A 24,721-nucleotide genomic window follows, 5' to 3' on the forward strand; every position below is an offset into this window, starting at 1 on the left:
TGTTGCCAGCGGTTTAGACATTAATGGCTGTGTGTGTTGTTATTTTGAGGGGACTAACGCATGTTGTGTGTGGAGGACCAAGACGCGACAGGGAAGTGTATACTCATCTTCTCTTTTTAATATATAAGAAGGAGAAACAAAATAAACACGTATACAATTAATAACAGAACCGACACTAACAGTTCTGTCAGGTGACAAGCACAAAACAGAATACAACTACCCACAATCCACAATACAAACAAACCCCTAATTATAGGACCTTCAATCAGAAGCAACGAGGAGCCGCTGCTTCCAATTGAAGGTCAAGAACAAAACTGCACATAGAAACAGAGTGACTAGAATAAACATAGAAAATGCCCTAACATAGAACATATACCAAACCTCTAGACCACTGTAATCAAACACCCCTTGTCTATACACATAGACTAACAATCCCCAAAACATAAAAAAAATACTCCGTGACACGTCCTGACCATACTAAACACTAACAAATAACACCTTTACAGGTCAGAACGTGACAGGGACAGCAAATTTACACTGTTATACAAGCTGTACACTCACTACTTTACATTGTAGCAAAGTGTCATTTCTTCAGTGTTGTCACATGAAAAGACATACTCAAATATTTACAAAAATGTGAGGGGTGTACTCACTTTTGTGAGATACTGTATATATATTACACACACACACTGCCGTTCAAAAGTTTGCGGTCACTTTGAAATGTCCTTGTTTTTTGAAAGAAAAGCAAAAAATATAGAAATACAGTGTTGTAAATGACTATTGTAGCTGGAAACAGCAGATTTTTGGGTGGAATATCTACATATGCGTACATAGGCCCAATATCAGTAACCATCACTCCTGTGTTCCAATGGCACGTTGTGTTAGCTAATCCAAGTTTATCATTTTAAAATACTAATTGATCATTAGAAAACCCTTTTTGCAATTATGTTAGCACAGCTTAAAACTGGCCTTCTTTAAACTAGTTGAGTATCTGGAGCATCAGCATTTGTGGGTTCGGTTACAGGCTCAAAATAGCCAGAAGCAAAGAACCTTCTTCTGAAACTCGTCAGTCTATTTTTGTTCTGAGAAATGAAGGCTATTCCATGAGAGAAATTGCCAAGAAACTGAAGATCTCGTACAGCACTGTGTACTACTCCCTTCACAGAACAAGCGCAAACTGGCTCTAACCAGAATAGAAAGAGGAGTGGGAGGCCCCGGTGCACAACTGAGCAAGAGGACAAGTATATACTAACCAGTACCCCCACACATTGACTCTGTATCGGTAGCCCCCTATATATGGTCTCACTATTGTTATTTTACTGCAGCTCTATAATTACTTGTTACTTTTATCTCTTATTCTTATCCGTATTTTTTTTAAAGGGGGGCTTGTAAATAAGCATTTCACTGGAAGGTCTACACCTGTTGTATTCGGCGCATGTGACTAATACAATTTGATTTGATTAGAGTGTCTAGTTTGAGAAACAGACACCTCACAAGTCCTCAACTGGCACCTTCATTAAATATTACCCGCAAAACACCAGTCTCAACGTCAACAGTGAAGAGGCGACTCCGGGATGCTGGCCTTCTAGGCAGTTGCAAAGAAAAAGCCATATCTCAGACTGGCCAATTAAAAGAAAATGGGCAAAAGAACACAAACACTGGACAGATGAACTCTGCCTAGAAGGTCAGCATCCCGGAGTCGTCTCTTCACTGCTGATGTTGAGAAGTTATGTTTTTATTTTAGGAACTCAGTGGGGGGCCTCAACTTACTGTTGAGAGTTAGAATAGTAAAACATGTAGAATTGCAGGAAATTAATTCTAAAACGTCCCTTTTGTCTCTCTGCTGTCAATGTTTTGCTCGCAACATTTCAACTTAGGGCTGCCACAAGGCTAGGGCCGGCTCTGACTCCATGTGTGGTTGTGGATGTGGGGATGCAGACCAGCGAGCCACTTGGCCCTTCATGAGAAGTTCAGATTTTTTGTGGCCCCTGCCCCCATCAAAGTTTCCAACCGACTGTACGCATCATCCCTTCACTATGGGAGACAGAGAGGGGACACGGTAGGGTATACAGACCCTTCAGCCATCACAGCAGAAAATGACCGACTACTCTCTCTGTATGTGTGTGTGTGTGTGTGTGTGTGTGTGTGTGTGTGTGTGTGTGTGTGTGTGTTCTACCATACGTGCATGCGCGTGCGTATGTCCAACTGTAAGGCATCAAACCGCTTCAAAGTTCCCACTCTGCCAGGCAGTGAGGCGGCCAGGCCTCAAACCACAAGGTCAAAAGATCAGCACCACTCTTTATTCAGATTTTTACTCTCTATGGGTTTATGGCCAACTCTTATTTTCCCTCTTTTTACTGCCTCCCACAAGTCTGAGTTTCCGTAATCTTCCAGATCGGCTGCCAATACATTTCCCACCAGAGTTCACGCTCTCATTGGTGATTCACAGGATGGGAAAGGAGAGCGTACACACACACACACACACACCCCCCTACACACACACCCCCCTACACACACACACACACACACACACACACACACACACACACACACACACACACACACACACACACACACACACACACACACACCCACACACACACACACACACACACACCCCAACACACACCCCACTAAGCTCTGGGGACCTTCTTTAATAGTCTTTCACTTCTGACGGATCTGATAAGACCAGGGAGCAGAGGGGAGTTTAAATAGTGATCGCTCTAAACGAGGGAGAGAGGGAATGAGGCAGGTATGGGGTGAGGGAGGGAGGTGGGGGGTGAGGGAGGGAGGTGGGGGGTGAGGGAGGGAGGGAGGTAGGGGGAGAGGGAGGGAGGGAGGTAGGGGGTGAGATGTATAAGCCACAGCAAATAGCTATTACCACTCAAAGGGCTGGGAGCATGTGTGGAATAGACTGGGTGTGAGAGGCTGTTGGTGACCGGGGTGTTTCATAGCTCTGCAAATGGGACAAAGGCTTGGTATGCAGGAATCAAAGCCTAAAACCCCGGTGTCGCAAGCTGCAATGCTCCAACTTGAGTCATTGGAACCACAACAGTTAACTTAGGGTCTCAGAACAAGCCAGTGGAGTTGGGAAGGCTACAGCGAAACATAACGTTTCGCCTGGGAAGCACATTCACCTCACAGATATGAAAAGAAACCTCAGGCATTACAAACACCTTGACTGAGGGAAATTAGAACCTTTTGTTATGGTAACGTCAACATGGTTTCTCACCGAGTTCCACAGAGAGGAACACATACACCTAAAAACAACCAGTGTTTTTAAACTCCATTTACCCCTCATCTTCTCATTCTGAGTTGGGGAATTCCTAGCTTCGGAAGAAAAAAGGAAAACTCTTTAAAAAAAACAGTTGACAGTTGGGAGTTTCCAGCGGGAAAAGTTTCCAGAAAGTTTCAGGGGGTGTCTTGAGAGTGTTTATGCATCAATCCGGCATTTGAACCGGGATGTGTTTTGGCTTGGCACCCAGTCAAAGCTGAGCCGTCTAGGACATAGGGTTTTTCCCCAGTGGACTTTTGAGCACTGGTCAACACCACAACCTCCAAACCTACTATAAGACCATAGCAGAAACACACTAACCAACCAACCCACACAAACACCACCCCAGGACACATGTCTCAGTGTGAACTGAGAGCATTGAGCGTGGGCTGGGGTGTACGAAGGGCGTTTTGGCTCAGTGGTCTGGAACAGGTGACCGGATGTAACACACACACACACACACACACACACACACACACACACACACACACACACACACACACACACACACACACACACACACACACACACACACACACACACACACACACACACACCTCCTCGTTCTAGTATGGTTAAACAAAGCAGAAAGTCAAGAGCATCCACTTACACCGCTGCACAACAGCAGTGATTGTGAAAGTTTTCCATTTTAATATGCTAAAATTGTCCGAGGAACATTTAAGCTTTTTCTAATTGACACCCTAGGCAGACACACCCTCTAGCCTTTCTATGATACCTAATAGGCTACAATACCCTCTTTTTCTTCTCCTTTAGTTAAAGAGACATCCCTCTCTCCCCTGGTGACGGAAAGCCTGGGTAATTTCCTTAATCTGTGCCCAATTCTATGCATTTACATAAAAATGTGCACTCTCAAGCCCCCTTCATAGAAGAGCATTTTTAATAAGCAATTACACTCCACAATAGAATCCGCTTATTAGGCTAGCGTTAGACAAACAGGTATGTATACAGAGAGGGACTCCAAGACACAACGGCTGAAGTGCTGCTCTGCCACCAGGGAGAGGTGAACTCAATAGAAAGAGCTCAATTCATTTAACCAAGGTTCATTAAACCCAGCACGGTGGCTTCTCCCCGCTTCCCTCGTCTCATTTGTGCGCGTGCGCGTGCATCCGCACACCCCTGTACAGCACCGCAAGTCCAGCCTGTTTTTTGACTTCTACACATCTGCGCAGCGTACCATTTGACCACATCCTATACAACTAAACCATTCATCCCTCGTCCTGCACATCAAACGGTTTTCACATCTGCATGGTCACACCTGTAGGGTCTGGATCAGTCACAGACCGTTTTTTTTTTAACCGCCGCATGGCTTTTCTGGCTGAGCATCTTTCCTTTATAGCTTTTGGGAGATTTTCTTCCACGTACAGATCTCAAGTTAGGATTTGGCCCCAATACTGTAGTCCCTTATTACAGCCAGCATCGCTGGGAAAGTATATTCCCTCCAACCTGTCTGAGAGTATTTGGGCAGAGCAGGAGGTGTTGAAGGACGAGCGTCTGGACACAGGAAGCATCAGAGCCTGTATCCCTGCCCAGGCGGCCCGGTGTGCGACCCCCATCTCTCCCTGAGTGCAACGAGGCTCCCGGCTCTTTTGGTTCATGGCCAGCGGAGCACTTCTTAAGCAACGTTCTGTGTGATTACATTACCTATTTTCTGAGTAGATGGCCTGATTCAGCGCGACTCCAATAGCTTTTACACATGACCCACAGATCCAGCTGGAGACTGAACAAACGCAAGCCCAGTTTAAGTGCTTCCCTCTGGGGTGGAATAATGGAGAGAGCCCCTGAGGGGAGTCGGACATGGAGCTTCTATGGCTAAGAACACACACAGCACTAAAGTATCCCATTACTGCAGACACTTGACCCGTACTCAATTAACAGAAGCTCTCTGAACACAACACATCTCCTAAATGACCCATAACAACAGTGAGGAGGGGAGAGAGAGAAAAGGGTTGAAGGAGAGGTTTAGAAAGAGAGAAACGTGTCCTTTCCCATGTGACTCAAACGCATTGGTTCCAGATGGGGGGGGAAACAACTAAAGCCACAAGGTGAGTTTGAGGGAATACATTAAGTCTTATTTACACATGGCCATAGACGGCACTAGGACATAAAAGACAAGAGGCTTTGGGGAGGTTAAGCTGATCCTAGACCTGTGGCTAAGAACAACTTGCACCTGAAGGGGCTGTTCCATCCTGATACTGTGTCAGCGGTATATCCGTCTGCTCTCAGACTCTCTCGGCGAGGGTTTTCTCCAGACGCTACTGATCAACACAGCCGTGTCTGACGCTGCCATTACTCAACATTAGTAACCACACCGGCGTGTTCATCATACCGCGCTTCTACATCAAACCTGCCACAAATAATCACCGCGCTGCGCACGTTTGTGTGCGCGCACGTCAAGCCGCCGTGATCAAACTCCTCGCGTCACACCGCGCCGGCTTTCCAAGCACCTCTTCTTATTGGTCATGTGTGACACCAGGGAAGCAGAATAAAACCAGCTTTTGTGTTGACTCTGGTAAACAGTTGCCTAATATCCTGCGACAGCCCATACACACAACAATAAACCAGTCGTCAGTAAATAGGAAAAGCAATTCATGATTTATAAATCACGTGAGTGCAAGGCAAAGGCTTGTTTAACTAACGTGCTGTCAGCCAAGGTGCAGACCGAGTGGATGTGGAGTTTCTGACTAAAGTAGTCAGTAGATGATAGTCAAGATTTTAAGGTCGACGAGCTAAGGAAGGATCTGGATGGGCTTTTGCACTTTTCCCTGGACACCTATAGAGAGATGAGGAAGAGAAAAGTCGCTTTTCAATGGTACAGTTGAGCTCCTGGTCTACGATCTATCGGTCAGACTAGGAAATGGAAAGGAGGGGGACGGGATGTCCTTTTGGACTTGAGCTAAGACGTCATGTGACAGGTAGGCAGGGATAAATCCCTGTCCCAAGCTCAGGTCCCGCTGACATTTAGGTGACATTTAACAAAACACCTGGAAACTGAACCGAGACCACACAAAACCCCAAAATACTGGAGTGGAGAAAGACTCAGATATCAGGTGAGACACAGTTGTATATGTATATGCCATTCAGTAGACACGTTTATCCAAAGTGATTTACAACAGTGAGTGGCCCCAGCAGGAATCGAACCCACGATACAAGGCGTTGCTAGCGCCATGCTCAACCAACCGAGCCACCCGGAACCAGCGTTGTGTTGTATTTTACTTCCGTTCACAACATATTTTCCCATAATTATCCATTCCTACAGACACAACAGGCCGACACATGCCTACACACCCTCAGAGTAATGCTTTTCTGGGAGAACGACTCTCAGATATTCACTATTTTATTAAAAACGTGTGAAAAAGTAGAGGAAAAGTCAGAGGGGCCCCCAAGCCATTCCTCATCTTGTTTGATTTATATGAGAGGCGACAAAAATGTATAACAGGCAATTTGGAGGGTGATTTGTGATTCTCATAAGTGATGGAGATATGCTGAGAATGTTGGCCAGGAGAAAGGAGGGTGGAAAAAGGGAGCGAAAGAGAGGAGGGTGAGCCAATATTGATTTCGTTGTTTAAATGAAGCTGTCGGGAAGGGTGTGAGAGTGAAAGATTGAAAGGGAGAGAGGGAGTCTTTGGGACGTGGTAAACACAACTATACGCCAAACGAACAACCCCCCAGAAAATGACTAAGTAAATCCACGTGTCGGCTTTCAAAGAGGCGAGCTGACCAGTTTTGCGCTTGCTCTCGCACACATCCAACCACGCATTCTCTCTCTCAAAAACACACACACACCCCACAGACACAACTCCACACACGGGGACCCAAATCAACTCCAGAAAAACTCAAAAGGCCAACATAAATACATTAACTGTGCAGGCACTTCAGGCAGAATGAAATAACTGAATAGTTTAGCAGTCCTGACACAGACAGACACACCATTTCATAACTGTACTGTGTAACAGAGAATAGTGAGGCGCTGGACTGGACAGAGGAGGCAGACTCAACACAGCAGGACTGTTTCGAGATTACTGATTGGAATATGTTCAAAGATTCATCATCCACCCAGGACTCATCCAACAACATTGAGAAATATACATGGCCAGTAAGAGGCTTCATTAGGAAATGTGTCCAGGACATTCCCCAACCAAACACCCTGGGTGAAGCGAGAAATCTGTGTCATGCTGAGAGCCCGTACTGCATTCAATGTCGGCAGAACGAACCCTGATGACTAGGTGGAGCGTGGCGTGTACAAGGCAAGCAGGTACCAGCGCCGCAAATCCATTAGGGACGCAAAAAGACAATACAGATTCAAACTTGAATTGATGTTCGACAACTCGGACTCGGAAATGCATTTGGCACGGACTACAAAGGCAAATACCCAATCCAACACCTCCACACTGACTCTTAACACAGGGGGCCAACAGGAGTATGTCCTTAGCCCTCTGCTGTACTCCCCATTCAGGCACGGCTGCGTGAATTTGCACCACATCGACTCCATCAGCAAGTTTGCTGACGACACCACGGTTGTAGGCTGATAACTCCTCTCTACAGGCTGTTGTTGGTCAAGTCAACTAGCATTGTGGTGCCAGGACAACAACCTTTCGATTAATTTCAAGAAAGGAGATGATTGTTGACTTCAGGAAGCAGAGGAGGGAACACGCCCCGACCCACATCAACGGGACTGCAGTAGCGAGTCAGCAGTTCCTGACCGTCCACATCACCGAGGACTTGACGTGGACCAACAACACCCCCCACCCTTGTCAAGAGGGCGCAACAGCGTCTCTATTTCCTAAGGCGGCTGAAGAAAATGGGCATGCCAACCCGCTCCAAATACTACCGCAAACAACATCGAGAGCATCCTGACTTGTTGCATCACGGCCTGGTATAGGAATTGCTCGACCGCAAGGCCCTCCAGCGGGTGGTGAAGACAGCCTAGTACATCACTGGAACAGTGCTCCCACCCGTTCAGGAAAACTACGCAAAACAGTGCCTGAGGAAGGCCCGAAGCATCATCAAGGACCCCCAGACACAAGCTGTTCCCTCCCTTACGGATACCCACAGGCTCAGAGACAATTTCTAACTACAAGCCATAACACCTGATCTAATTCCAAGACAATGGGTCGTAACAATGGGTCCCGACAGCTGGGGGTGATACCAAGAACCTCCATCTCCGGGAGGTCGACCACAGGCCCAGGACCTTTTCCTTTAAACGGACAGAACTGGTAACTGATGAATTAGGGGAAAAGTACATTTTAGGGAATAGTACCTGTAATCCAGTACAGAGATAGGGACGGAAGTGCCCCTGCACTAAACAGGCTCAGAAGAAGACGGAAGACTTAAAAGAGCTAGCGTAGCCTGAACGATACACTTAAGCTAACCTTCTTCAAGGAAAGAAAGAGAAGACAATTATAGGACAGCCTCTGCAACTGATGAGTGTTGTAAAATGTGGTATAATCAATTGGGTTTGTCTTGTTATTCTGGTAAAGAACTCCAATTGATGTTCAAAGATTTCATACCTTATGGATCAATGTATTACTATTATTGTAATTGCGGTCTTGTAGAGGCATTACTAGAATAACTCATAAGTCAGGGCTTAGAAGAATATTTTGTCCAATAACTGGTGCCCATTTAGTAAGTGTACACACCATCTTACATTATGACACCCTGTGTGAGGAACGGACACCTTTGTATCCACTAAAAGTGTGACAAACGTGCTACAGTTCTCAAAAGTCTGCAAAATGTCAACACAATTGTTGGATACAATCTAACATTGTTATTTGATGAAGTATAGGATTGAAAATAGAGTAGAATTACGTTGATTAGGATATCACGTTCAAATAGACTTACTATTTAACAGCACTTTGAGCATGTCAGATCATCTGAATTATCTGACCGACATCGATCACAATGGCTAACGAACAATTCCCACCTTCAGATGAATCAATGTATTACTATTATTGTAATTGTAGTCTTGTAGAGGCATTACTAAAATAACTCATAAGTCAGGTCTTCTTCTATTTTGTCCAATAACTGGACTGGTGCCCTGTTAATAATTCCATAGTAATAAGTGTACACACTAGCACAATTAATTAAGCAATTAACATCCCATTATGCTTAGGGTCATGTATAAAAATGCTGGGCAGGTCATTATTTTGGACATTATTTTGCCTACCATGGCTATGCCCCCATCCACAGGGCACGAGTGGTCACTGAATGGCTTGATGAAAACCATATGCCATGGCCTTCTCAGTCCTCAGATCTCAACCCAATTGAAACTCACGGGAGATACGGGAGCGGCGCCTTGAGACAACGTTTTACGTCACCGTCAACAAAACAACATTATGGAATTTAGCGTGAAAGAATGGTGTCGCATCCGTCCAACAGAGTTCTAGATACTTGTAGAATCTATGCCAAGGTGCATTAGAGCTGTTTTGCCTCGCAGTGGCCCAACGCCCTGTTAAGACACTTTATGCTGACGTTTCCTTTATTTTGGTAGTTACCTGTATATTCATGCTAAACACACATCACAACTGCTGCTACCAGTCTTATTATTACTGCTAAATACTACACAATTTAAACACTTGCCCCCCAATCCCACTTCCTCAAAACACGTGTAAATATTGGACTACAAACTGTACCTTCATGTATTATAATTTAATGTTTATTCTGTTCTACTGAGCTATTTACTTTATGTTCATGTTCTTACCTTTTACGATTTCGTATCGTTGTTGTATTGCCAAGAAAGAAAACTGCAGGTAAGCATTTCATTGGATGGTGTATACCATCTGTATCCTGTACCTACGACTAATTCAACCTTAAAACGAACACAGGCAGGGTCAACGCTAAGACATACTGATGTACCAAGTGTCTATAGCGAGTAGCATTGTAGTTTTACTGACCACTCTTTACTATTCTCGAGAGGAGGAGACGGTTTGGACTGAGCTAATGTTTTTAATATGTTAAACACACCGTCTCTACTTTGACTGCTATTCCTTTGTTTCTTCATCTTCTATTTGACTCGTATCTCTCTCCCTCTCTGTGTAACATTACTGGCATGGTGAGAACAACATGGCCGCCAGTGTTTACCTGCTTCGGGTCATCACATGAAATGTTCTACAATTTTCAGGAAATTAAGAATATCAAATAAGGACCTCCTATTGTCCCATTCAGACAGGCATTGGTCGAGTGTTAAGGCACAATGCTTTGAGAGGTGGAGAGAAGACGTTAGAGGGGGGGATAAACTGCCAGGGTATTTTACCTCCCCTTGGGTCCTGTATTTTTGATGACACCTCATTTCATCACGCACGGACGCGCGCACACACACGCGCACACACACACGCGCACACACGCACACACACACACACACACACACACACACACACACACACACACACACACACACACACACACACACACACACACACACACACACACACACACACACACACACACACACACACACACACACACACACACACACACACCTCATGGGTTCTATCTATCTGATGTCCCCATCAGGTGGAAATTACACCAGGGAATAAGAGGTAATTTTACACCTGTTTACCTCCACACACAAACACCTCGTCTAGGTCAAGCCCCCCAAATACCACAGTGGTAATCTAGCAGCAGGAAGGTAAATGGTAAAGAGATGGGATGTGGAAGAGGGGAGGCACGGGTGGAAACTGTTTCTGCTAGATGACTGATTGTTAGTGTACTGTGTACTGTGTACTGTGTACATGCATGTGTGCGGCTCGCGTGTTTAGGGGAAACCTACTCGTTATGGCGGATCCCATGTCTGATCCTGAATCATATTGCCGGGTGTCTGTCTCCCTCTCCGTCCGTCTCCCCCTCCCTCCGTCTCCCTCTCCCTCCGTCTCCCTCTCCCTCCGTCTCCCTCTCTCTTACACTGCAGCGTTACATTCTGACATGCTAAACGAGGCCTGTCCAGGAGAGGAACACACCCATAGAGGTAATCTCATTCTCAAACAGACACCCTAACACAATCTCTCTCTCTCTCACCTCTCTGAGATATGTGACATTTCATAACAGTAAACCAGATTATCAATTTGATTTGCTCTCTGGGCCCTTGGGCACTCAGCAGCAGATAGAGCCCAGCAGGTTATACAGTACATCTGATATACAGCCTGATATACAGTCATACAGCCTAGGATTTATACACCTTGCAACTGGGGAAATCAAGGTGGTAAACTCTCCCCTCTTGCCTTGCGTCTCTCATTTTCTCTCCCCGAACTCGCTCTCTCTGTCTGTCATCCCCAGCCGTAGGCTCGCATCAAATCAAATCAACGTTTATTGGTCGTGTACACAGATTTCCAGATGTTATCGCAGGTACAGTGAAATGCTTGTGTTTCCAGCTCCAACCCTGTAGTAATACCTAGCAATACACACATAAAGGTAATATATATATATATATGTGTGTGTGAGTGTGCATACTCGTTGGGCAGGTTATTAGGTACACCACCCCGTTCACAAAAATGAATTGCTACTACAGACAGTGAGTAACCTGGCCGTGGCTTGCTATATAAAGCATTAGACTGGGCTAAACGAGTGACCTAAGCGAGCATGGTATGATCATCGGTGCCAGGCACGCCGGATCCAGTATGTCAGAAACGACCGACCCACTGGGCTTTTCACGCACGACAGTGTCTAAGGTTGTGTAAACTCACTATATATATATATATACACATACACAGAGTATACAAAACATTAGGAACACCTTCCTAATATTGACAACAGCCTCACTCTACAAGGTGTCGAAAGCGTTCCACAGGGAGGCTGGCCCATGTCGACGCCAGCACTTCCCACAGTTGGGTCTAGTTGGCTGGATGTCCTTTGGGTGATGGACCATTCTTGATACACACGGGAAACTTGAGCGTGAAAAACCCAGCAACGTTGCAGTTCATGACACAAACTGGTGAGGCCTGGAACCTACTACCATACCCTGTTCAAAGGCACTTACATCTTTTGTCTTGCCCATTCACCCTCTGAATGGCACGCACGCACGCACGCACGCACGCACACACACACACAATCCATGTCTCAAGTGTCTCAAGGCTTAAAAATCCTTATTTAACCCGTCTCCTCCCCTTCATCTACACTGATTAAAGTGGATTTAACAAGTGATATCAACAAGGGATTATAGCTTTCACCTGGTAAATCTATGTCATGGAAAGAGCTGGTGTTCTTAATGTTTTGTACACCACATAGTCATTGAACACTGGTCACTTTAATAATGTTCACATTCTGTTTTACCCGCTTCATATGTATAGACTGGTATTCTAGCCATGGCTCATCCTATATAACTACTGACGTACACACCTTTTCAATGCATATACTGTCCACACATAGTGGCGTATAACGTAGGTACTATCGTGTGGAAAGCCGAGCTGTGGTCGACGAACAGCATTCTAACATTATGTATTTCTCTAGTCCAGGTGGGATGGGGCGGTGTGCAGTGCAGCGGCAATTGCGTCGTCCGTAGATCTGTTTGGGCGGTATGTGATTTGTAGTGGGTCTATGGCGTCGGTGGAGGAGATAAGGTCCTTAACTACCGTAGCCTCTCAAAGCACTTCATGATGACAGAAGCGGGTGCTACGGGGCGAGAGTCATTTAGTTCAGTTACCTTCGCTTTCTTGAGTACGGGAACAATGGCGGACGTCTTGAAGCAAGTGAGGACAATATGTCCGTAAACACTCCAGCCAGCTGGTCCGCGCATGTTCTGACGACGCGGCTCGGGATGTCGTCTGGGCCGGCAACCTTGCAAGGGTTAACACGCTAAAATGACTAGCTTACGTCGGCTACGTGAGTAAGTATGTAAGCATATAGTCTCGCTCTCCCCAGTCTCTCCCTCTCCAGTCTCTCCCTCTCCAGTCTCTCCCTCTCCAGTCTCTCCCTCAACAGTCTCTCCCTCAACAGTCTCTCCCTCAACAGTCTCCCCCTCAACAGTCTCCCCTCAACAGTCTCTCCCTCAACAGTCTCTCCCTCCCCAGTCTCTCCCTCAACAGTCTCTCCCTCAACAGTCTCTCCCTCTCCAGTCTCTCCCTCAACAGTCTCTCCCTCAACAGTCTCCCCCTCAACAGTCTCCCCCTCAACAGTCTCTCCCTCAACAGTCTCTCCCTCAACAGTCTCTCCCTCCCCAGTCTCTCCCTCAACAGTCTCTCCCTCAACAGTCTCTCCCTCCCCAGTCTCTCCCTCAACAGTCTCTCCCTCAACAGTCTCTCCCTCAACAGTCTCTCCCTCAACAGTCTTTCCCTCAACAGTCTTTCCCTCCCCAGTCTCTCCCTCAACAGTCTCTCCCTCTCCAGTCTCTCCCTCAACAGTCTCTCCCTCCCCAGTCTCTCCCTCAACAGTCTCTCCCTCAACAGTCTCTCCCTCAACAGTCTCTCCCTCTCCAGTCTCTCCCTCAACAGTCTCTCCCTCAACAGTCTCTCCCTCCCCAGTCTCTCCCTCCGTTTCCCCCTCCCTCCGTCTCCCTCCCCCTCCGTCTCCCTCCGTCTCCCTCTCTCTTACACTGCAGCGTTACATTCTGACATGCTAAACGAGGCCTGTCCAGGAGAGGAACACACCCATAGAGGTAATCTCATTCTCAAAACAGACACCCTAACACAATCTCTCTCTCTCTCACCTCTCTGAGATATGTGACATTTCATAACAGTAAACCAGATTATCAATTTGATTTGCTCTCTGGGCCCTTGGGCACTCAGCAGCAGATAGAGCCCAGCAGGTTATACAGTACATCTGATATACAGCCTGATATACAGTCATACAGCCTAGGATTTATACACCTTGCAACTGGGGAAATCAAGGTGGTAAACTCTCCCCTCTTGCCTTGAGTCACTCATTTTCTCTCCCCGAACTCGCTCTGTCATCCCCAGCCGTAGGCCCAATAATCCTGTACACACCCCTCGCCCCCCAGCTCCACCAACACCAGTTAATGGCATTATAGGGCATAGTGTGTGTGTGTGTGTGCGCGCGTGTGTGTGTAAGGGGTGAAGGACGGTAACGCCTCAGAGTAATCCGGCATACGTCATGTTTTTTATTTATTTTTATTGGTGGAGTATACTAGAATACCATAACCCTCCAAGTCCAACCACATCGTCAGCAAATTCATAGATGTATAACCTGGTACGGAGCTGAGAAACTGAGGAGGCTGCAGCCATTGTATCTAGGCTGCATAGTAAATTCAATAGTGTGTTAACACTCCAAAAGCAGCCTGCTATACCTCAAGGCAGGTAGGCTGCTGCCAGGGCCACACATCAATACATAAAACAGATATAAATCAATATATTAAAAAAGAAATATAAATAAAACAAGAGATGGTTTACTCAAGCCACCAAAGTCATGCCTCTAAAGGGTTGGTTTTTCCCTCTCTCTCTCCCTCTCTCTCTACAGTAACTCCCACTTCCTCCCAAAAGGAAAATCATATTTCACCTTTTCCCTCCTTTGGGACGTGATCCATGAATCCAGCCAGCGGGTTATTTGAGTCTGTCAATCATTCCAGAGAATTGGAAGCGCCAATGAGGAAAAATCTGCCAGAACCTTCTCTCCCCCCTTCTCTCTCTCTGTCTCTCCTACCCCCACTCTCTCCTTCCCCCCTGTCTCTCCTTCCCCCTTCTCTCTCTCTCCTTCCCCCCTCTCTCTCCTTCCCTCTCTCTCTCCTTCCCCCTCTCTCTCTCCCTCCTTCCCCCTCTCTCTCTCTCTCCTTCCCCCTCTCTCTCTCTCTCCTTCCCCCCTCTCTCTCTCCTTCCTTCCCCCTCTCTCTCTCCCTCCTTCCCCCTCTCTCTCTCTCCCTCCTTCCCCCTCTCTCTCTCCCTCCTTCCCCCTCTCTCTCTCCCTCCTTCCCCCCCCCCTCTCTCTCTCCTTCCCCCTCTCTCTCTCTCTCTCCTTCCCCCTCTCTCGCTCTCTCCTTCCCCCTATCGCTCGCTCTCTCCCTCCCCTTTCCCCTCTCTCTCCCCCTCCATCTCTCTCTCCTTCCCCCCCTCTCTCCTTCCCCCCCTCTCTCCTTCTCCCCTCTCTCTCTCTCCTTCCCCTCTCTCTCCTCCTTCCCCCCTCTCTCTCCTTCCCCCCTCTCTCTCCTTCCCCCTCCTCTCTCCTTCCCCTCTCTCTCTCCTTCCCCCCTCTCTCTCTCCTTCCCCCCTCTCTCTCCTTCCCCTCTCTCTCTCCTTCCCTCTCTCTCTCTCTCCTTCCCCTCCCTCTCTCTCGCTCTCTCTTCCCCCCTCTCTCCTCTCTCTCCTCTCCCCCTCTCTCTCTATTACCCCTAGCTCTCTCTCCTTCCCCCCCCTCCTCTCTCCTTCCCCCCCCTCGTCTCTCTCCCTCTCCTTCCCCCCTCCTCTTCTCTCCTTCCCCCTCCCTCTCTCCCTCTCCCCCCCCTCTCTCCTCCCCCCTCTCTCTCCCCCCCCCCCGCTCTCTCCCCCCCCCTCTCTCCTCTCTCTCTCCTTCCCCCCTCTCTCTCCTTCTCCCCTCTCTTCCTTCCTCTCTCGCTCTCTCTCCCCTTCCCTCCCCTTCCTCTCCTCCCCCCCTCTCTCTCTCCTTCCCCCTCTCTCTCCCCTTCCCCCTCTCTCTCGCTCCTTCCCCCTCTCTCTCGCTCCCTTCCCCCTCTCTCTCGCTCCTTCCCCCCTCTCTCTCGCTCCTTCCCCCTCTCTCTCGCTCCTTCCCCCTCTCTCTCGCTCCTTCCCCCTCTCTCTCGCTCCTTCCCCCTCTTTCTCGCTCCTTCCCCCTCTCTCTCGCTCCTTCCCCCTCTCTCTCGCTCCTTCCCCCTCTCTCTCGCTCCATCCCCCTCGCTCTATCCCCCTCGCTCTCTCTCCCACCCACCCCTGGGGGTGAGCAACGTTCCTAGTCCCATCACAGAAAATGTCAAACATGCCATGGAACAAAATCTGTGTGCATGTGTGTGCACGTGTGCGTGCCCGTTTGGTCTAGAACTGGGAAAGAGCCAACTGGCTTAACTCAGTCCCACAACGCATCAAACATGTGTCATAACACAGAAATCCCATCCCATGTCAGAGTTGAGTTTCCAATTATTGAAGTCATTTTTTCCACCTCCTCTACTCTCCTCCAGCCCCTGAGACTTGACTGACTATAGAAACTAGCGTAATGAATATCAATACCTGTAGCGCAAGAGAAGTGACACACGGTCCTTACGTGGACGCGAGCAAGCAGGCTAGCTAGTGCTAAGTACCAACAGCCAATCCAGTAGGGGCTGGAAGCTACGGTGAGCTTCAAATCTATCAATTGCGCCGTGATATCGCTGACTATTTGCATAAAGTTCAGCTTTCCCCGTTTCTTTGGTCCCGCCCTGTTAACGCTCCCTCGCCCAACGCTCGCACTCCCCGATGGTCCCCCCCCCCCCACGCCGCCCACTTGACTTCTCTCCATTGAAAATGAATGGGTTCCGGTGTTTCATCGCCCCCTAACATGTTCAGCGGGCGCGTACCGTTAGAAGCAGCAATATCCAGCGATTGACAAATAGCCCCCTACACAGTAACACATCAGTGCAACACAGAAACTGTCATCAACACAGAACCAGAGTCCAAGAGATGAAAAGCTCACGACAGCAATTTCACACACCATCACATTCATAATATAGGAGCATAGACGATATGATGCCTTCACTACAGGAAAATGGCTATGATTCCAGGAACACACACACACACACAGAGAGAGAAATATGAATGCATACATCTGAGAGGAGAAGTGAGGGAGCTACAGTATGTAAGCCCTAAGCCCTAAACTCATAAAACATTAGTTTAAAATGTAGGGGTGTGTGTGTGTGTGTGTGTGTGTGTGTGTGTGTGTGTACCTGTCGTTGATGCTCCAGTTGAGACAGAGGTTGAGGGAGCTGAGGTTCCTACACTTCCGGACCACCTCCATCACGGTCTCGTTGTTGAGCTCAGAGATGTGCCGCAGGTCCAGACTGCTCAGGTTACGCAGCTAGGAGAGAGGACAGAGATAGAGGTCAGTAGAGACACACGCGTTCTGCTTTTCACCCCCCCGTCTACATATACATTGCACTTCAATCAATCACCTGACCAAACCTGCTTGTACATATGACCTCAATCAATCACCCCAACTACCTCGTACCCCAGTACACTCGTGAGTGAGTGAGCGTTTCACGGTAAAGTCTGCTCTTACGTGACGAATAACATTTGATTTGCACAGAGAGTCCTTCGGCACAAGAAAGTTACGAGAGGATTACCAACTCAACAAGTAATAATAACAACAACACAGGTCTATTTTCTCTGCTACACACACGGCAAGGAGGAAGGATAAGCCTACGCACGCACGCACGCCAGGAAGGCCGGGTAATAAGTATTATTAAAACATATACCATTTCTAAAAACACACAACGGGGAAGCAGGGTGTAAAATGTCACAGTCATGGCTAAACACAAAACAAGCTTCCAGTAGGTATTACGATTAGAGGTATCATCGTCTGCTCTGTGGGCTTCTCGTCAAGACAGACTGGAGGTGGAAAGAGAAGGGCAGGGCAGCCTGGAGAATCCCTGGATACGCTTCTCACTTGACACACGCGGAAATAGAAGTGTGTCTTGTTTTTGTTTGTCAGAGACCGTGCAGTCTGAAAAACATCCGACATAACCATCTGGCCTGGTGAATCCATGATGCATTAACCGTAGAGTTGGCTTTACACACACGGGGTTGACAGTACAGGGAGGAACCGTAGTCGCAGTCATAATTAGTATGCATAGAGCTTAGTGTTGGGTCACATGGACAGCTACAGAGGTGGACAAAAATGTTCTACGGAGCGAGCGAACCAGAGGTGAGACAGAGACAAAGGCAGAGACAGAGGGAGAGGCGAGACAGAGGCGAGACAGAGACAAAGGCAGAGGGCGAGGTGAGACAAAGGCAGAGACAGAGGCGAGACAGAGGCAAAGGCAGAGGGAGAGGCAAGACAGAGACAAAGCGAGAGAGAGACAGAGGGAGAGGTGAGACAGAGACAAGGCAGAGACAGAGGGAGAGGCGAGACAGAGACAAAGGGAGAGAGAGGGAGAGGCGAGACAGAGACAAAGGCAGAGAGAGACAGAGGGAGAGGTGAGACAGAGACAAAGGCAGAGACAGAGGCGAGACAGAGACAAAGGTAGATGCGAGAGAGGCAAGACAGAGACAAAGGCAGATGCGAGACAGAGGGAGAGGCAAGACGGACAGAGGGAGACAGACAGAGGGAGAGGCAAGACAGACAGAGGGAGACAGACAGAGGGAGACAGATAGAGGGAGACAGACAGAGGGAGACAAAGACCCGGCAATATGATCCAGGATCAGACATGGGATCCACCATAACGAGTAGGTTAAACACGCATACCCGAAAGATATATAATAATAAAATATTTTTCATTATGTATATGGTGTCCCAATAGCAAATAATTTGAAGCGTTCCATGTGTAAAACTTCAACTCAAAACAAAATAATAATTTACAAACATTATCAAGGCTCACCTGATAAACACATATCCTAAAGCGTTCCCCAGTGATCGACTCTGGATTGAAGGATTCAATTATTCATAGAGTGGCTGGTGTGTGTGTGTGTGGGGGGGGGGGAGATATGGCTGCGTTGTTGGCAAAACAAAGAAAACGCAGAAATGCATATAAGACAAACCTCTCACTCACGGTCTCTGTCTAACACCCTCTCTCTTGCGATGTCAAAGGCTCACCTGCACGCTCTCACACACACACACACATCATTTTGTATGGCTATTTAATCTGGGGCCAACACAAAAGCACAACTTCAAAAGTGGAATTCGGTCTTCAAATCTTCAAATATGCTTATCTTTGCCCAAATAGAATTTCATGGCCAGCCAGTGGAAACCCAGCCATTGATGTGAATTATCCAATGAGAAACCAGGGCAACAAACCCTCAGTTCTGATTGGCCGATGTGCAGCTGGGTTGTATGCGAGTGAATTAGCATAGGTCTGCATAAATGAGGAGCGTAGCACAGTCACGGCTGAGACTAACTTTGTTAAACTCCAAAAACCACATTGGGGTAAAATTCTACATTTTGGAATGCGGATCGAAAAATATCCCCAAATCCCTCAAATAAAGAAAGAAAATCTATGTCAAGAAAAAAAAAGGTCAAATGAGTGAAATCCATCACGTTGAAAGGAGAGACAGTATTTGTTGTCTCACTGTTGATAGATTATAATGAATAGAGTTTTCGGTCTTTATGCATCAGGATAATCAATCACTTCCAGTTATAAGATCAGAGTTGATACTAATTCATTACACTGATCACAGAGAGAGAGAGAGAGTGTGTGTTCTGGCATGTTTTTCCTCATTGGCGCTGCTTTTTACCGTAGCAGTTTCACTCCTGTGAGTTGGCAGGAAGGGTTGGCTGATTATTCACAGTGGTAATAAAAACACTCAAACCTGTGAAACACAGCTGCTCTGGGCTCAGCCTACGCGCACATGCATGCACGCACGCACGCACGCACACACGGCAGATTTTATTCAAAGGTCCAGTGAATTATTGCATGGAGAAAAAAAAGAATCCGCTTTTTGGGTTTATGATTTTAATAATGGAAAAATGTGGTATTTTCTGTTCCAGTGTGTGAGATGATGAGCGGAGCTCGAGGTTAACACCGCATGGAAGTCCGTTCACTAATCAATACATTTACAGTAGGAAAAAAGAGAGGGAATAAATAAATGGTAGCAGGTAGCCTAGTAATTAGGCCAGTAACCAAAAGGGGGCTGGTTTGAATACCCGAGATGACAAGGTGAAAAACCTGTTGTTGTGCCCTTAAGCAAGGCACTTAACCTCAATTTGCTCCAGGTGCCGTACTATTATGGCTGAACCTGCAAAACACCACATTTCACTGCACCCATCTGATGTATGTGACAAAAAAATAAAATATATATATATATATATATATATATATATATACACTACCAGTCAAAAGTTTGGACACACCTATTCATTCAAATGTTTTTCTTTATTTTTTACTATTTTCTACATTGTAGAATAATAGTGAAGACATTAAAACTATGAAATGACACATATGGAATCATGTAGTAACCAAAAACATTGTTAAACCAATATTTTATATTTGAGATTCTTCAAATAGCCACCCTTTGCCTTGATGTGGCTCAGTTGGTAGAGCATGGTGTTTGCAACGCCAGCGTTGTGGGTTCGATTCCCACGGGGGACCAGTATGGGGGGGAAAAAAATAATGTATGAAATGTTAGAAATGTATGCATTCACTACTGTAAGTCGCTCTGGATAAGAGCGTCTGCTAAATGACTAAAATGTAAATGTAATGACAGCTTTCCACACTCTTCGCATTCTCTCAACCAGCTTCACCTGGAATGCTTTTCCAACAGTCTTGAAGGAGTTCCCACATATGCTGAGCACTTGTTGGCTGCTTTTCAACTCATCCCAAACTATCTCAATTGGGTTGAGGCCAGATGATTGTGGAGGCCAGGTCATCTGATGCAGCACTCCATCACTCTCCTTCTTGGTCAAATAGCCCTTACATACTGTAGCCTGGAGGTGTGTTGGATCATTGTCCTGTTGAAAAACAAATGATAGTCCCACTAAGCGCAAACCAGATTGGATGGTGTATCGCTGCAGAATGCTATGGTAGCCATGCTTGTTAAGTGTGTCTTGAATTCTAAATAAATCCCCAAGTGTCACCAGCAAAGCACACCCACACCACCTCCTCCATGCTTCATGGTGGGAACCACACATGCGGTGATCATCCGTTCACCTACTCTGCGTCTCACAAAGACACGGCAGTTGGAACCAAAAATCTCAAATTTGGACTCATCAGACCAAACAACAGATTTCCACTGGTCTAATGTCCATTGCTTGTGCTTCTTGGCCCAAACAAGTCTCTTCTTCTCATTGGTGTCATTTATTAGTTGTTTCACGCAGTCTCCTCTGAACAGTTGATGTTGAGATGTGTCTGTTACTTGAACTCTATGAAGCATTAATTTGGGCTGCAATTTCTGAGACTGGTAACTCTAATGAACTTATCCTCTGCAGCAGAAGTAACTCTGGGTCTTCCTTTCCTGTGGCGGTCCTCATGAGAGCCAGTTTCAACATAGCGCTTGATGGTTCTTGCGACTGCACTTGAAGAAACTTTCAAAGTTCTTGACATTTTCCGTATTGACCGACCTTCATGTCTTAAAGTAATGATGGACTGTTGTTTCGCTTTGCTTATTTGAGCTGTTCTTGCCATAATACAGACTTGATCTTTTACCAAATAGGGCTATCTTCTGTATACCACCCTACCTTGTCACAACACAACTGATAGGCTCAAACATATTAAGGAGGAAATTATTTTGGAAAATTAACTTTTAACAAGGCACACCTGTTAATGTAAATGCATTCCAGGTGACTACCTCGTGAAGCTGGTTGAGAGAATGCAAAGAGAGTGTAAAGCTGTCATCAAGGCAAAGGGTGGCTAATTTGAAGAATCTGAAATATAAAACCTATTTTGATTTGTTTAAACACTTTTTTGATTTCTGCATGATTCCATGTGTCATTTCATTTTATTTATTTAACCTTATTTTAACTTGGCAAGTCAGTTAAGAACAAATTCTTATTTACAATGACGGCCTACCCCGGCCAAACCCAGACGACACTGGACCAATTGTGCGCCGGCCTATGGGACTCCCAATCACGGCCTGTTGTGATACAGCCTGGAATCGAAGCAGGGTCCGTAGTGACCCCTCTAGCACTGAGATGCAGTGCCTTAGACCGGTGCGCCACTCAGAAGCCCCAAGTTCTGATGTCTTCCCTATTATTCTACAATGTAGAAAATAGTAAAAAATAAACAAAAACCCTGGTGTGTCCAAACTTTTGACTGGTACTGTATATATATTATTATTTTATTACTCAGTTCATTCAATCTTTTTGTATATTATACATGTATGTAATTTATATATATATACATGTATGTAATTTATATATATATATATATATATATATATATATATATATATATATATATATATATATATATATAAAAAATGACATAGATATTATTTACTTTGAATAATTTTGGTGAGAATATTTTTGGGAATAGATATGTCTGTGCAGACTCCTTGTGAAGCTAGTTATAACAAACCAAACAGTTACCACAGAGCATGGAGACCAGCAAACGCTACAGAGCATCACATTATGTGGGGAAAAAAATGAGGTTCAACGTGATATAAAAAGGATCCAACTACCCAGACTGAACCTCTGCATGGCCTGTCATAGGCTCCCAGGGAGACTTGGAATTTCATCATATGGTAAATTTCTAACCAGAATAACTGATATATAAATACAACTGAACTGTGCGTATCTAGCCTTTAATTCACAGTTCCGTTAGTCTCAATTATTATGTTAACATCTTTTAAAAAACTCTCCATTCCTTTACTGTAAGTCTGTATCATGTGGCAAGTTTCAGTTCAAATCTCTTTTCCATGTCTTTGTGGACCAGCTGGTGAGGTTGGCTCCCACCTACCTCCTCCATAATTAGACACGTCTCAAAAGCAGGAAATGAGATCACAGGTCAGGGATCAAATAGAAAACGTCACATTTAATGAAATAAAAATTAAAAAATGGTTCACCTTTAAACAAACCGGGGCGAGAGTTTTCGGAAACTTTAGATTAGGGTGAGTTTGTGTGTGTGTGTGTTGCCAGTGTACGGTGCCATGACCAACTGTGTAGCGTCAGGTGCCAGACAGGAAGTTGGACCATAGTCGAGACCACATGGAAAGGAAATGTCATGGTTAGAATACTGGACCCTGAACTATGAGGTCATTGATTCTATTCCAAGACCTGTGTGACCGGCCCAGTCTTCTCCTGCCTTAGACACATAACCAGCTTATAGGCTACACGATCAAAGGTGGTTAGGACTGACAAAGCTGGCATGGCTAGTAATAATCACAAAGACTGTGTATAACTTAGGCTGAATGTTGTGGCCATGCCACACTTTCTAAGAGGAGTAACTAAACAGGTTTGTTAGTAAGAGAATCTGGCAACTACAGAATCAAGGAGCACACAGCTATGACCAACATGGGCAGAGCAACAGTTGTCCTTATAGCAAGAGTTGTCTTCAAGAGTTGTGGGCAAAGGGCAAAGCAATGCTAGGTGTAGTGTTTCCCGTCTCGCACGCTCTCTGTCCAGAGGTGTTGTACGGTGAGAGGACAGGACACCTTCTGTTTGTTTACCAAGGTGAGAGAGAGGACGAGTGAAGGGGCAGGGTGGAGGTGTGTGAGTGAGAGAGTTGTCACTGGTCCACATTCAAAACACCAGCACATCAGATGAGAGAGACACACAATAACGCACAGGTCATTCCACACTAGTCAGCTTTCTAGGTCAAATGCCTAACAAGGACATAATAATACTGAATAATGATATGAATTTGTTCTCCATTTCTCTCTCCCTCCCTGGCTCTTCTTACCCATTTCAGTCAGGAGAGAAGAGAGCTGTTGCAGGGCTATCCGTCTGGCATGAAGCCAAATCTTTCTTGCGCTTGCACTCGTCTCTCTCTCAGCTGATGGTGTATAAGTTCGTATGTGATGTGCGTGCGTGGTGTGATGAGTGTGTGGATGGGTTGTGATGTATGTGGTCATTTAGATTAGTGAGCTGGAAAGTAAATGACCCTCTATCGGACCAGCCCCTCTCACTGCACTCCCCCTACCACTGGCCACAGGCTGTTATCTACACCAGCACACACAGGATTAGGGAGACAGAGGAGGGGAGAGAGAGAGACAGAGGAGGGGAGAGAGATAGAGTTATTTGATCTGTTTTGTTAATCTTTTTACTGAAAATAATTTTGTTTGTTTAGAATGAATTATTTTGATATCAGTTGCGGGAATATCCAGGGCCTTCATTCTTCAGCATGTGTGTGTGTCATTGTAAATAAGAATTTGTTCTTAACTGACTTGCCTAGTTAAATAAAGGTTAAAAAAATGATTCTGCATTTGGCCTGAAGAGTAGAGACCAATGATTTATATACACACTATATAACTCATAGGGGGCACTGTGTTGAATCCACCGTCCCTCCATCTTGGCACTCCCTAACTATTGTAAAAAATATATTTTGGAAGCTACAGAAATGCATTTATTAAATGTCTACATTCGTTTTTGCTACATTTGTTCTATTACAGACACCTTATTGCATACTTCTAAATGATGTGATCTAAACATACAAATATATATTTTTTTAAATTCTTAAAGTATAATTCTTTGAAATCACTAATGTTAATGTCCCCACACATAAAAAATGTTAAATACATGTAATTTTGTCTTTGAAACATTTAATTGAATACTGTAGAATTCCACTCATTACTATGGAGGACTACTCCTACTGGGGAGTGCTAATATGGCTGATCAGCGGCTTCAAAGCCTCTCCCAAAATTATTTTTTTTAACAAGGCACGTCAGTTAAGAACAAATTCTTATTTACAATGACGGC

The 24,721-nt window shown here is 45.9% G+C and overlaps 1 protein-coding gene across 2 annotated transcripts in view; it reads right to left on the bottom strand.

Annotated features, from left to right (window-relative positions):
• fbxl17 (F-box and leucine-rich repeat protein 17) overlaps positions 1–24,721 on the bottom strand; it is a 336,364-nt gene that overhangs the window by 179,451 nt on the left and 132,192 nt on the right. For both annotated transcript variants that reach the window (XM_029716432.1, XM_029716433.1), the window contains exon 8: positions 17,103–17,233. In XM_029716432.1, coding sequence (XP_029572292.1) covers positions 17,103–17,233 — 131 coding nt within the window. The remainder of the gene's footprint in view (positions 1–17,102; positions 17,234–24,721) is intronic.

Source organism: Salmo trutta, chromosome 27 (genome assembly GCF_901001165.1).
Source record: "Salmo trutta chromosome 27, fSalTru1.1, whole genome shotgun sequence".
Classification (NCBI taxonomy): Eukaryota; Metazoa; Chordata; class Actinopteri; order Salmoniformes; family Salmonidae; genus Salmo; species Salmo trutta.